General features: G+C 39.6%; 1 protein-coding gene across 1 annotated transcript in view; it reads left to right on the forward strand.

The window, feature by feature from the left end:
* Positions 1-12,899, forward strand: part of BMP6 (bone morphogenetic protein 6) — a 164,121-nt gene that overhangs the window by 123,619 nt on the left and 27,603 nt on the right. Inside the window, exon 2 of the mRNA XM_017879619.1 lies at positions 4,946-5,138. Within this exon, the coding sequence (XP_017735108.1) occupies positions 4,946-5,138 (193 nt within the window). The remainder of the gene's footprint in view (positions 1-4,945; positions 5,139-12,899) is intronic.

The following is a 12,899-nucleotide window of genomic DNA, read 5'->3' on the forward strand; positions in this document are numbered from 1 at the left end:
GTCTCAGTCACTCTCTGGTTTTCAAGTTGGGTGATGGTTTCCTTGATGCTTTATTATTATGCTTCATTACCTCCATAAATTGCATACATTCTTTTGTGTGTATAATTACATAATTTACGTTTAAAATCTTAAACCAGCGATTCTTATTCCTTAAGGCTTTTGTTCCTACATGTTGGCCAAAGGTCTAGGACAGATCAGAAATTTCCACTGGTCTAGTCTGAGGCAGAAAGGAGAGAAGGAAGTGAGTTTTATAAAGCCACATTTGTGCGTTATGTCCTCCCTATTTTATTTAGTAGTGAGAGGACTTTTAGAAATGCAGTGGTAGAGTTAGAGCATGCAATATGTTGTTTTGTTTTATTGTCCTTAAAACAGCAAACAGAAGAAGCAGATAACCTTGTGTAAGGTGACTACCATTTCAAAAACTGTCTTGACTGGTCCTTGAAATTTAAAAATTCTAGGAATTATTGCCTCAGAGAACACAGCACTGCATTCAGGAGCCGGCCACCAAGGCTGATGCTCAGTGAGATTTCACTGACTGCACTTTCATGGAATGCCTCACTCTGATTGAAAAAGCTAATTTAGAGGGAGCAGCCATCAGCCCTGTCTGTAGACTCGTGAATACATTTGGATTATTCAGCAAAGACATACTCCAGGCTCCGAGAACCTGGATTCTCAAATAACAGCCAGTGATGATCATGGCTAACATTGACTGGGCATTGACACCATGGCATTGGCTATTTAGTATAGATTGTCTCACCTAATCTTTAGAAGTGTTATTATTTCCATTTAACTGATACTGAAACGTTAATATAACTTTAACTCAGCATCATATAGGTAAGAAAAAGAAAAGCTAGAATTCAACACAAGTGTAGCAGTTTGACATGTCACCAACATTCTTGACTACGACTTAATTGTGACCGCATCTGACCCCATCATCAGTAAGCCAAATGCTAATGGGTATAAAGTAGGTACTGAGGGCTGAATTTGGAACTCAGCCCTCTCCCTTTCTCTCCCATTGATATTTCTTGAACTGTCTGGCATTTGAGGACTCTTGACTCATATAGCTTGAATTGCTGAGCTCATTGGAAACATTACTGTTTTACTATTGTGGTGTTCGAGTGCATATATAGGCAGTAACCTAATTGTATTTATTTCTTATATCCCTATGAGATGTTAGCAAACGCGCTGTGTAAATTCAACCGCAGGCAAAAGAGTGCGGGGAAGGGAGGAGTTCCGAGCAAACTTCATGAGGGGAGTGAGGAAGGTGGTATAGCTTTGAGGTAAGAGGCACAGGAGCAGCTTAGAAGACCAGAGAGTAATGGGATGAGTGTGAGAGCTTAAAGGGGTATGGGTGGCAATCAGAATCTCTTGGATGGCACTAAGGAAGCCATGCATTTTCTTCCAAGGAGGATAAAGGAAAAGAAAGTTCAGAGTGCTTCACGATAACGTTGTTTTGGTAGAGGAAAAATTGGAAAATCCACATATGAGGCAATGGGTTCTATTTTACGTTGTAATAAAATGAATGCTTTGAACTGTGCTTCTGTTTTCTCATTTTTAGATTCTTTATCTCCTCACATCTTCAAATCTGTGAGCATTTGCCAAGATTCTTCCTTAGTCGTACATATTGCCTCCCAGCATTGCACAATCCTTATCCTTAAGAGTTGCATGCAATTTATCCCCTTCCTGGCATGGTTAGACTTCCCTTCTCTCTCCTCCCTCCTCTTGTCCTCCTGTCCCCCTTTCCCTTGTTGTGTTAGTTGCCTATTACTGTGTGACAAGTCACCCAAAACATAGCGGTTTAAAACAACAGCGAGTTACCATCTCTCACGGTCTTGTGGAATGACCAGGTTCAACTAGGTGGTTCTTCAAGGTCTCTTGTGCAGCTGCAGCCAGATGGTAGCTGGGGCTGAGTCAGGCAAAGGACATCCAAGATGGCGTCTTCATAACACTTCTGGTGCCTCAGCTGAGGTGCTTGGGGACAGGCTGGACAGTTTGTGTGTTCTGTCTCTCTCTTCTCCCACCCACCCCCCATCTCTGTTCGCCTCTTCCACCCTTCTGTGTAGCTTTGCTACATGGCTAACTTGGGCTTCCTCACAACATGGAAGTTTCAGAGTAGTCACACTTCTTATATGACAGCTGTCTTTCCTCAGACAAGCATTCCAAGAAGCCTAAGTGGAAGGAAGTTCAAAGCTTATGACCCAGCCTTGGAAGTCACTCAGCACCACTGTTGAAGACTTTCGTTCTGTTGGTCCAAAACAGGTCATAGAGCCAGCCACAGAGCCAGCTTAGAGTCACCCGAAGGGAGCAGACCACCCACGGGCATGGATGCTGGGAGGAGTGGTTTATGGGGGATGGCATACCTCTCAAAAGACCAGCTACCACATTTCTCCTTTATTAAAAATGTCTGCCCCTTTCTCTGCTCCTTATAACTGAAATATCTTAAAGTTACTGTCTTACATCTTATTTCTTATATTTTTTCTCATTGTTTATAGTAAGGAAGTTTATTGAAAGACTTCTTTAAGGAATTCTTATACATGCTCTCCAGCGAATCTTAAAATATTATTTTCATTTAGTAATATTACAATTAGGCCTCCAAAAGGCTCTTTGAAGAAAAGCTGTGTGACTGTTTTTAGAAAGTCTCTGGAAAATCAGATTTGATTCACTTTTTAACCAATGATGATAACATATCAAACTTAAAAGGCAGATCGGTTTTAGGAAAAGTGATACGCTGTCATGTGTGGGTGTCCTCGGGTGAACTTCCCAACAATATTGCTTTTCATGCGTAGCCACTAATTAGAAAACCTGCTCTCTTGTTGGGGCTAAACTGTGGTTTACTTTTCTGGCTGGACTTCTTTTTGCTTACATTCAAGCTTTTACAGAAGCCAAAAGCTTATTCTTTTTTAACCCTCCAAAATAAAAAAAAAAGAACTCGAATCTAAAAAATGTGTTGTGTAATTACATGGGCAGTTTCAGAAATCCTTTTTAAAAAATCCCGTGTACCTATAGATGGCTATTTTTTAGCTTAACTTAGCTTCTGCCAACCATGCCATTGAGGACTTAGATTCTTGCGCGGGGAGTTATTAGCTTTTCTTTTCTTTCTTTCTTTTCGTTTCTTTTTTTTTTTTTTTAAGAAGCTATATCTCCAAAGCTTTTCTCTGGTAATTATGAAAAACAACATGTGTAAGAGAAAGTGGGAAGTTGGAGGTAGCTAATAATTATTTTTTCTACCCACAAACCTTGGGAAAACTCTGCTAAAAGGATTAATTTGCTCATGAGATTTCACTTTGGTTGCCATTAAGGAAAAACGAACAGGAACAGCAAGGCAGAAGTATTCCCGACTCTGGGGAGAAGTGTCAAGGGTTTGTGGTGGGACGCAGAGCACTCCTTTTCTCCTTTTACAGCAATTATAAGTGAGGCATCTGAAGTTTGATATCACTTTTCTCACACAGGACTTTGTATAGACATCTAAAAGCTGACTGAAAAATCATCAGTAATTGCAATTTCTCATTTGTCTTCATGCAGGAAAAAGATTTTATTTTAAAAACGTATTTTTTCTAGCTTCATTGGGGTGTAATTGACAAATATTGTATGTATTTAAGGGGTACAATGTGATTTGATATACTGATTATACATTATGAAGTGATGACCACTATCAAGCTAATTAATGTGTTTATCACCTCACAGAGACACGGCTTTATTTTTTTGTGGTGAGAATGTCAAGATCTGCTCTCTTAGAAATTTTAAGTATACAATACAGTGTTATTAACTCTTGTCATCTTGCTGTACGTTAGGTCTCCAGACTTCACTCTTTGTGCATAACTGAACCTTTGTACTCTTTGACCCTTTCCCTGGTACTCCTCCCCTCTCCCAGCTCCTGGTAACCTCAGTTCTATTTTCTGCTTCTGTGAGTTCCACTTTTTCAGATTCTGCATATAAGTGAGGTCGTGCAGTGATTGTCTTTCTGTGCTTTGCTTATTTCACGTCACATAACGTCCTCCAGGTTCATCCATGTTGCAAGTGGCAGAATCTCCCTCTTTTTTAAGACCAAATACAAACGCATTTATGCATATATCACATTTTCTTCATTCATCCTTCAGTGCACAATAGGTTGATTCCATATGAAAAAACCTTTTAGAGTCTATCCTTTCCCTGCAGTGTTTTCTTTTTTTCAATGTGAACCATGAGAGAATGGCAGTGGCTCTGTTGGTGATTTCCTTCCACATCTTCGTGGCATCTACATGCAGATTAAATGGGGGTTCCAGCAACTTCCCGGTGTGGAGAGTCCCCGCCGCTCAGAGTCATGCGGCCTTCAGGATCTACCAGTAGGAGGAGGGCATAAACATTTCCACTGAACAGGCAAAATGTGAAGACCCTTTACACTTCAGGCCCAGGCAGAATGCTTTGCCTACCTCCATTCCCCACCCTCAGCCATCCCCACCAACATTCAGCTCAGGGCTGTCCCTGGTTATGTCGACTGCTGATGGTGACACGTGAACCAGCCTGAGGAGGGAAGAGTAGCTGGGAGGAAAGGGGGCCAGGAGGGCATAACGGGGCCAGGATGGGCAGACGGGTTCTTCTTCATTGCTTCATTAATTCTCACACCTTTTCCTGTGAAGTCATATTCTTCCCATTTTTGCAGATGAGAAAACTTTTTAAGCCAAGAGTTTTCATAACTTGGTCTATGCAAATTCATTCAAATAACTATACAAGCGGAAGTATTTAAACTAAATAAAATCTAAGAATTTTGCTTAATCTTGGGTAGCATGAAGGATTTTCATCTCCTCCTCATGGGCCAGCCAGTGGTCTGTTCACTAGCCGATCCCCTGAATAAGCTGTGGGTAACTGGTAATCCACCTGTGAAGTCAAATGGGGAAACTGGTGAGGTGAGCCCGTGGCACTTAGTCAAGTAACAATAGTTGTCACTCTCTCTTGTTTAATCTTATAGTGGAGTACGACAAGGAGTTCTCCCCTCGTCAGCGACACCACAAAGAGTTCAAGTTCAACTTATCCCAGATTCCTGAGGGTGAGGCGGTGACGGCTGCAGAATTCCGCATCTACAAGGACTGTGTTATGGGGAGTTTTAAAAACCAAACTTTTCTTATCAGCATTTATCAAGTCTTACAGGAGCATCAGCACAGGTATGAAGTCTCGAGAAAGCCCCAAAGGTGGGACTGGCCCCTGTTTCCCACCTTTTGTCATGACAATAAATCCCAACTATGTCAGTGCAGGGTGACTTGGAGTTCAGAGGTAGCGTGTGAGTACGATGAGGTGGGTGTTCTAAATGGGAGTGTTTCGCTGGTGAGATCTTTTGCTATTTGATTCTCCAAATGGCTATCTTTTCCTAAGAAAGCTGGTGAATGTATTGATTATAAGTGTCCTTTGTGATCAGATAACTCCATAATTTATTAGGGATAAAATGTTCCCACTATTGTTTAGTCCTCATTTTGAATGATAGGTGAGGGTGGCTAAAATAAATTCATACACTAAAATCATATGATGCTTATAAGTGATAATAATTCCAGGGAATACAGGCTGTGTATTTGTGCATATAAGATACACATACACACATGTATCTTTGAATAAGCTTGTGTGTGATGGATTTTTTTTTAAATTTGCATACAAGGGAGCAATAGACTTTTTCCATGTCTGTATTATTCTTGTTTCCTGAAACAAGGCCAGACCATTTTACAAAAGAACCGCAGTGAAGCATGTGCATGGAGCTGCCTAGCAATACAGAAAAACTTCCATGGAGTGATTGCTGGAGGACTGCAAGGGCTGAGGGATGAAGTTTTAGAGTAGTTAGTATAGAAGAAGTCAATACACAGAAGCCAGTGACCTCGAATTTTGCTTAGCATTTAGGGGTCAGTTTAGTAAGTCAGTGAGAATCAAGGCCTTTATGCACAGTAGATTAGGATTACCATGTAGTTCTTAGTGTGTACAAGGTGGAAATTAAGCAGGTGATGTGATGGTCTGGCAATCATATGGCAGCTACAAGGGTAAAAATGAGGGAAGTGAACATATAGGGGGAGGGAACTCCACACTTCCAGACTCCATAAGGGATTTGTCAGCTTTGGTTTGATAAACCAAGTCTAGGTTCTCGCTTTTGGTCTTGTGAGTCTATTGATTTCCCAAGAATTTCCAAAGGCTTAAGAATGACTTTCGTTTTTCCTGAATATATTGATCTGTGTGTGCGTCTGTCACAAATACACACACTGACCTCATAAGGAACATTACTTTGCCCTGTGAAAGGTTCGTTTTCGTTTTGAAAGCACTGCCAGCATCCAGCCCTTGTGCATATTTAAATCTGTAATGGGGAAACACAAGAGGAAAGACAGATGCCATGCTTTGGGACATTTCATGGTGTGAACGTACATGCTGATGGTTATAGGTAATTTATAGCTAGGACAGCTGAATAATGAGTAAAATATAGCCATTGTGGTATCTTTATAATGGGCCACAATCCTGGAATGAAAGGGAAGTCTTCTGATATCTGATTCTCACTCCTAAATAAAAGTATATTCAGTGGCTATACTACTGAAGGCCTCTGTTGAAAAGTACATTTTTGTTGCTAGATTTGTCTGTTAATACTTCAGAGATAATTGGAATTCACTGACTCTTGGGAACTGTTTTAGCCATTGATTTTCAATCTGCCTAATTATTTATTCCATTATATTTCTCTGGTTAGTATAACCTACTGGCATCTTTTTGGCTCAGAAATATATTAGGAATACATGTTTTTCTCCGTCCTGCAGGAAAACCTTTATAGTGAAAACCCTAGGGTGGGAGTTAAGTGACTATGGCATTTTAAAAAATTGTTATTTGTTTTAAAAAAGAGAGAGAGAAAGTTAGCAGAATATTTGTAAGGTTTATACTGAACGCCAGCCAAAAAAGAACAGCTGCCCTGTGCTTAGGATGGTGGTGTCATACTTCCTCGAGGCCAGCAGTGAGTTTGGAAAATAAAACCCTGAATGGTCCGAACCTTTGATGACTCTCTATCAAAGCAGAGAGTTGTAGTTTCTTTGCCTTCTAGGATGGGAGCATTTGGCACCTGTGTGTTTCGTTGTTGTGCATAGGAGAGGGGAAATTCTGGGAGAATTGGGAGAGTGTCATGCTTTTGAAGGGCTCTAGTTTGGCCAGGAAGAGATTTTCTTTTCTTATCTGTGGGCCAGGAGCCCAGGCCTCCTGCCGCCTCCTAGCGATCTTCCAGAGACTTCCAGATTTAGCTGCAGGACTCCTTCCGGGGGAAGGTTTGATCTCCCCATCTGTACCGTCTTGGGGTGTCTTGGCTGAAAACAATTCTCCAGGCTTGTGAAGAAACATATTTGTCCAATCTGTGTTTAAGTGAAATTTGTAGTAGTTGATGGATTAACTCCATTTAACAAGTGTTTGTGTTGCAAAATAGTTGGCCTCCTTGAAAAAGAAAAAACAGTCAGGGTTTTAAATGCTGAGTCACACACTCAGCTGGGGTGGCAGAAGTTATGTGTTGGGCCTTCTGATATTAAAGGCAGTTACGAAGCCTGACCCAGGGAGCGTCAGGGAAGATTCTTGCAAGATGGGCTTTTGCTGTGAACTCTGCACAAACATGTTCCTTTGACTGAAAGGAAATCACTGGACCAGGTAACTTTAAAAAGAAAAAAAAGGTGGATACTTGAATAGATGGTGCTTTTAGTAAGAACAAGGAAACACTTGATACTTCACTCAAAATTTGAGAATAAGCCTTTAGATGGAGTCTAAGTCATGGACGATTTGAAGTAACTCATAGATCAGAATGGAATAAGCAACCTAACAGTGAAACAGTTTTTGCAAAAATTGTAGTGACAATGGGAATCTGACTTAACTGACTCCATGTTGCTTCTACTTGGCTAAACTGCTCTTGATCATTCTTGTGCAGAGGCCATGGTGGTCCTTTCCTGGAATGGATCCCCTCCATGTTTAAAAATTGAAACTGTATTTGTAAAGAGGTCACGAGGTTAGAATTATGGTAGGGGGTTGGGCTTTGCTAAAGAAGAGGCAGAGTTAAACAGTGACCTGCCATTGACTAGCTTGCTTGTCCATAAGTTGCTGACTGCCCCAGAATCGTGTAACTGGGGGCTCACAAAGTGTATAACTTCCCCAACTACACCTATAGATAACACCACTATTGTGAAATCTAAAGAACTGGTCTTTGAGGTATTTTTCAGATTTAGTGTTTTGGCAGTCCACGAGATGCCACCTGGTCCTGAGATTCCTTCCCAGGAACTGACTCAGCTGTGTGAAGACAGTTTTAGACACTCCTGTGATTTCATCCTCGATCAATCAGTGATTTCAGTTCCCCAGCTCCCTGCCTGCCAAAGTACCCTAAAAAAACCCTAGCCTCCAAATTCTTGGGGAGGCATATTTGAGAAATACCTCCTGTCCTACTAGTTGGCTGGCCCTGTGATTATTAACCTCTCTTTGCTGTAATACCTGCTGTTTTCAGTGCATTGGCTTTTCTAGGCAGCGGGCAAGAAGAACCCATCAGGCTGCAACAATAGTCTGCGTCGTTAAGCTTGAGTAGCACAGGATGCCTTTGTGCTTTTTTTATTTTTAGACGTTTACTCCATGGTACTGCATAGTGGTTAAAAGATGACTTTGGTGTTAAAATTTGGTGTTATAAATCATTGTGTCCTTGTGATGATGCAGGTAAAAAATTGCATTTATATAGTAGGTACAGTTTGGAAAAGGCCTTCTCTTATGTTTTCTCATTAGGGTTTTACCATGACCCAATCAGATAGACAGGGCAGGCATGTTATCTTTGAGAGAACAAAGTATGGCACATATGAATTTTGCCAAGACCAAATAATTCCTAAACTGTTGTCTGCTATGCTTCCTAAAAGTCACTTCGATGATGTGGGTACAGTCTCAAGATAAAGATGAAGTACTGGAAAGAGGTAAGCAACCTCCTTATGACACATTAACACCTCCATTTCCTTAGGTTTGAAGCAGACATCCCAGGGATGCTTCTGTTTGAATACAAATGAGAGAGTTTCATGGGTAGTGAAGATCTGGTCTGTTAGAATTCAGACTCTGGTACTTGGATGTCTAAGGCCTTCCCACAGAAAACCTTTGCAAAACTTGATTGATCTCTTGATCAACCACTGGTCTATTAACAGCTTTTCTAGAGGAGGGAGTAGAGGGGAAGAAAGACTGGAATAAATTTACACAAAGTATGATATATTTGTCAGTTTACTTCTTTACTATTTTGTCTGTATTGCATACATACTAAGCTGACTTCACACCGAGAGTACAGACTGCTCTGAATAACTTCTGACCTTCCATAGTCACGCACGGTAGCATCATGAGTACGTGCTTTTCACAACATGCACTCATGACCTTTATTCTGTAGCACCTTTATATTAATAGTGACATTTTGAGGTCTTTAGAGAATATCATTTTCTTCTACATTTTTTATTTGGTTAAAGGCATACTTTTACTGTTGTAATTGAATTTTGTAGACCTAGAAGTCAAAGAGCATCTCTTGAAAGCCAACCAGAAATTATAACAGACACGTTCAATATCTGAGTAATGGTCCTGTTTGATCCGTGAATCGGCCACACTCATCTCTGCTAGTTTTGAAATTCCGTGTTCTGCTCTCTGTGTTTTGGCATTTGTGTTGCTTGGCAGTGATGATCCATCTTCTGTGTGTACGATAACTTTTCTTCTCCATGTTCTATCACGGTACAGTCTTTTGGGAGACATTTGAAGAATTACCAAATCTAAAATTTATGTTCCATTTAAGCTATATTCCAACTTACTCCTCTGTGTAGAAATAGGCAAGGATGTTTTTTGTCATTTGGTTTTAGAGTTTGGTTTATATGTTCATCTTAACTTCAGAATCCTTAGGACTTGAAGAAATGCATCTTAAAATCAAGGAGGGAAATGCTGCTCTATAGTTGGTTTTCATGTTTTTAATACATTGTTATTGAAGTTAAAACTACGTATAAAATTTACCATCTTTACCGTTTTTAAGTGTATAGTTCAGTGGTAATAAATTTATATTCTTTTCTTCCCCCTTCATCCCTCCCTCCTCACTAAAACGGGAAGATTTCCTCAGGCCAGCACAGAAGGTTGCTGCTAGAGTCTCCAGGAACAATCCCAGACTGAATTATTGCTTTAATTTTTGACAGAATTCACAAAATCTTACCTATTTTACAGATAGAATATAATTGTCCCAGGAGAGAAAAGAGTAAAAATACATTTTCCAGAATTTTGAGTTCGATACCGCACTCTGAACCACTCACAGAGATTGGGAACACAGGAATAAGCAGGGGAATGAAGCTGAGTTCAGATGTGCACGTTTGAGTCATGGTGTGAGTACCCGAGACGATGTGGGATGTAGAAGTTTTGAGCTCAGCAGAATGAGCTAAACTACAGTAGGAGATTTTTGAGACCATAGGTAAGCCACTGAAGTAGATTACATAGACCAGATGTGTAAGAATAGAAAACCTAATTGACCCTGTACTATTTATTGAAAATACTATATTTTTCTCATGTGCTTTAGTGGCACCTTTCTCATAAATTAGGTGACTGTGTATGTGTGAGTCCGTTTTTTGGATCTTTATTCTGTTCCATGGGTTAATTTTTCTCTTCAATACTCCACTATTTTAATTCCTTCAGTTTTATAATAAGGTTTGATATCTGATGTGTAACCTCAAAATTGTTCTTGAGACTTTCTTGGCTGTTAATGGCCCTTCACGTTCCCATATAAATTTTAAAATCAGTTTGTTTCCACAAAAAATAAAAACAAAAAACTTGCTGGGCTTCTGATTGGAAATGCATTAAATCTAGAGATCAATTTGGGAAGGGTTTACATCTCACCAATAATGAGTGTTTCAATTCAAGAATGTGGTATTTACTCAGGCCTTCTTTAATAACTCTCAATAATATAGTTTTTGTATGTCTTAAACGTTTTTATTAGATTAATTTTAGGTATTGAAGTTTCTGATGCTATTATAAATGGTATTATTAGTTTTTTTTAAAAAATTCAGTGCCTAATTGGTTTTGCTCACATATAGCATACCATTGATTTTGTTTGTATCCAGCAACCTTGCAAATTTACATGTTAATTCAAATAGTTTTTCTGCGTGGCCTTTTGGAATTTCTGTGAATATAATTTAAATATTTTATTTTTTCCTTTTCAATTCTATTTTCTATTTCTCTTTTTCTTGTTTTATTGTGCTGGCTAGGATGTCCAGTGCAATGTTGAAATTGTTCAGATTTCTGTCAGATTTTTTAATCTCAGGGCATTTCATCATTAAGAATGATGATTGCTCTAAATATTTTTGTAGATAACTCTTTAGTAGATAAAGGAAATTCTTCTCTTTCTAGTTTTCTAAGAGTTTTTTAAAATTAGGAATGGGGGTGGATTTATCAAATGTTTTTTTCTGAATTTTGGGACAATCATGATTTTTCTCCTTTATAATGTTATGTGTCTGCCATATTAAATGACTTTTAAATGTTAAACTAACCTCACATCCCTGGAGCAAGTTCAGCTTGTGATTTATCATTCTTTTTATATAAGGCTGGATTCAAAGACCATATCTGATAACTTTGCTCTCTGGATCACCTATGGGTCTATTTCCATTATCTGTTTTTTCCCTTAATTTTTCCTTATTTGGTTTTATTTCTGGGCAAGCCTGCTAATTTTCCATTTATGAATTTCTGGACATTATTTAGAAAAAAAAGTTCTAGATACTGTTCTCTCCTTCCAGACTAGATTCAATGTTCTTCTGTAAGGCAGACAAAATATGGTCAAATCACCTTTTTCTTTTTGTTCCAGTTTAGGCAGTGTTTAAGGATGTATTAAGGCTTATCTGTTTCTGGTTGTCCCTTTCTCCTAGAGTTTATCCCTTTCAGCTAAAAGTCTAGAATGCTGGGCACAGTGGCTCACATCTAAAATTCAGCACTTTGAGAGGCCGAGGTGGGAGGATTGCCTGAGCCTAGGAGTTCAAGACTGGCCTGGGAAACCTAAGGAGACCCTGTCTCTACAAAAAAAAAAAAAAAAAAAAAATTAGCCAGGCACGGTGGCTCGTACCTTTAATCCCAGCTACTCAGGAGGCTAAGGTGGGAGGATTGCTTGAGCCTTGGAGGTCAAGAGCTGCAGTGAGCTATGATTGCACCACTGCACTCCCATCCGGCGACAAAAGCAGAACTGTCTCCAAAACATTTTTTAATTTTTAAAAATCTTTAAAAAAAAAACATAAAAGTCTGGAATGTTTACAAGAGCCCGCCTTCCTTGGTGGACTCTGCACTCGATTTTTTAGCTCCTCAGCACTGTGAGACTTCCAAACCCTCTGCTTTGCTTTTAAGCCTCTAAACACTTTCTTTCTGCTTGTTTTCTCAACTCCTCATCCCATATAAACACAGCTTAATATCTGGCAAATACCTCAGATGGAAATGTTGGAGTTCAAGGAGACCAGGACTTGAGGAGCCAAAGTCCTAAAGGAAAGGGACTACATCGAAGTGAACCAAACTTCTACGAGCTCACTTTTATGAGCCCATTTCCATGCAGCCCCCTTTTTTTCTGAGACTTTAGCTCTTCTCACACACTAGCTGCCTTGAATTTTGATTTGCTCCCCAGCCAGTGATATTGCGTAAAGCTCTAGGCCGCTACCACTTGCTGCTTGGTGTCTGTGCCTCATTCTAGAATTATCAAATGCCCTGAAAGGAAAAGGCAGCGGCAAACACAAGGCTCACCTTAATGCATTTCCTTTTTCCCTGAGGTCTTGAACCATCGAGCTTCGTTGCTCTAAGAGAACTTCAAACAAGTTTGTTTTTAAGTTAATTCGGTTTTGTTGGTGGGAATGTTAGTTTGATACATCATGACCAGAAGCTTAAGTCTTTGAGTCTATGTTTTATCATTTTCATTTGGAAATCTTTTT

Source organism: Rhinopithecus bieti, unplaced genomic scaffold (assembly GCF_001698545.2).
Source record: "Rhinopithecus bieti isolate Rb0 unplaced genomic scaffold, ASM169854v2 scaffold_10612, whole genome shotgun sequence".
Taxonomy (NCBI): Eukaryota; Metazoa; Chordata; class Mammalia; order Primates; family Cercopithecidae; genus Rhinopithecus; species Rhinopithecus bieti.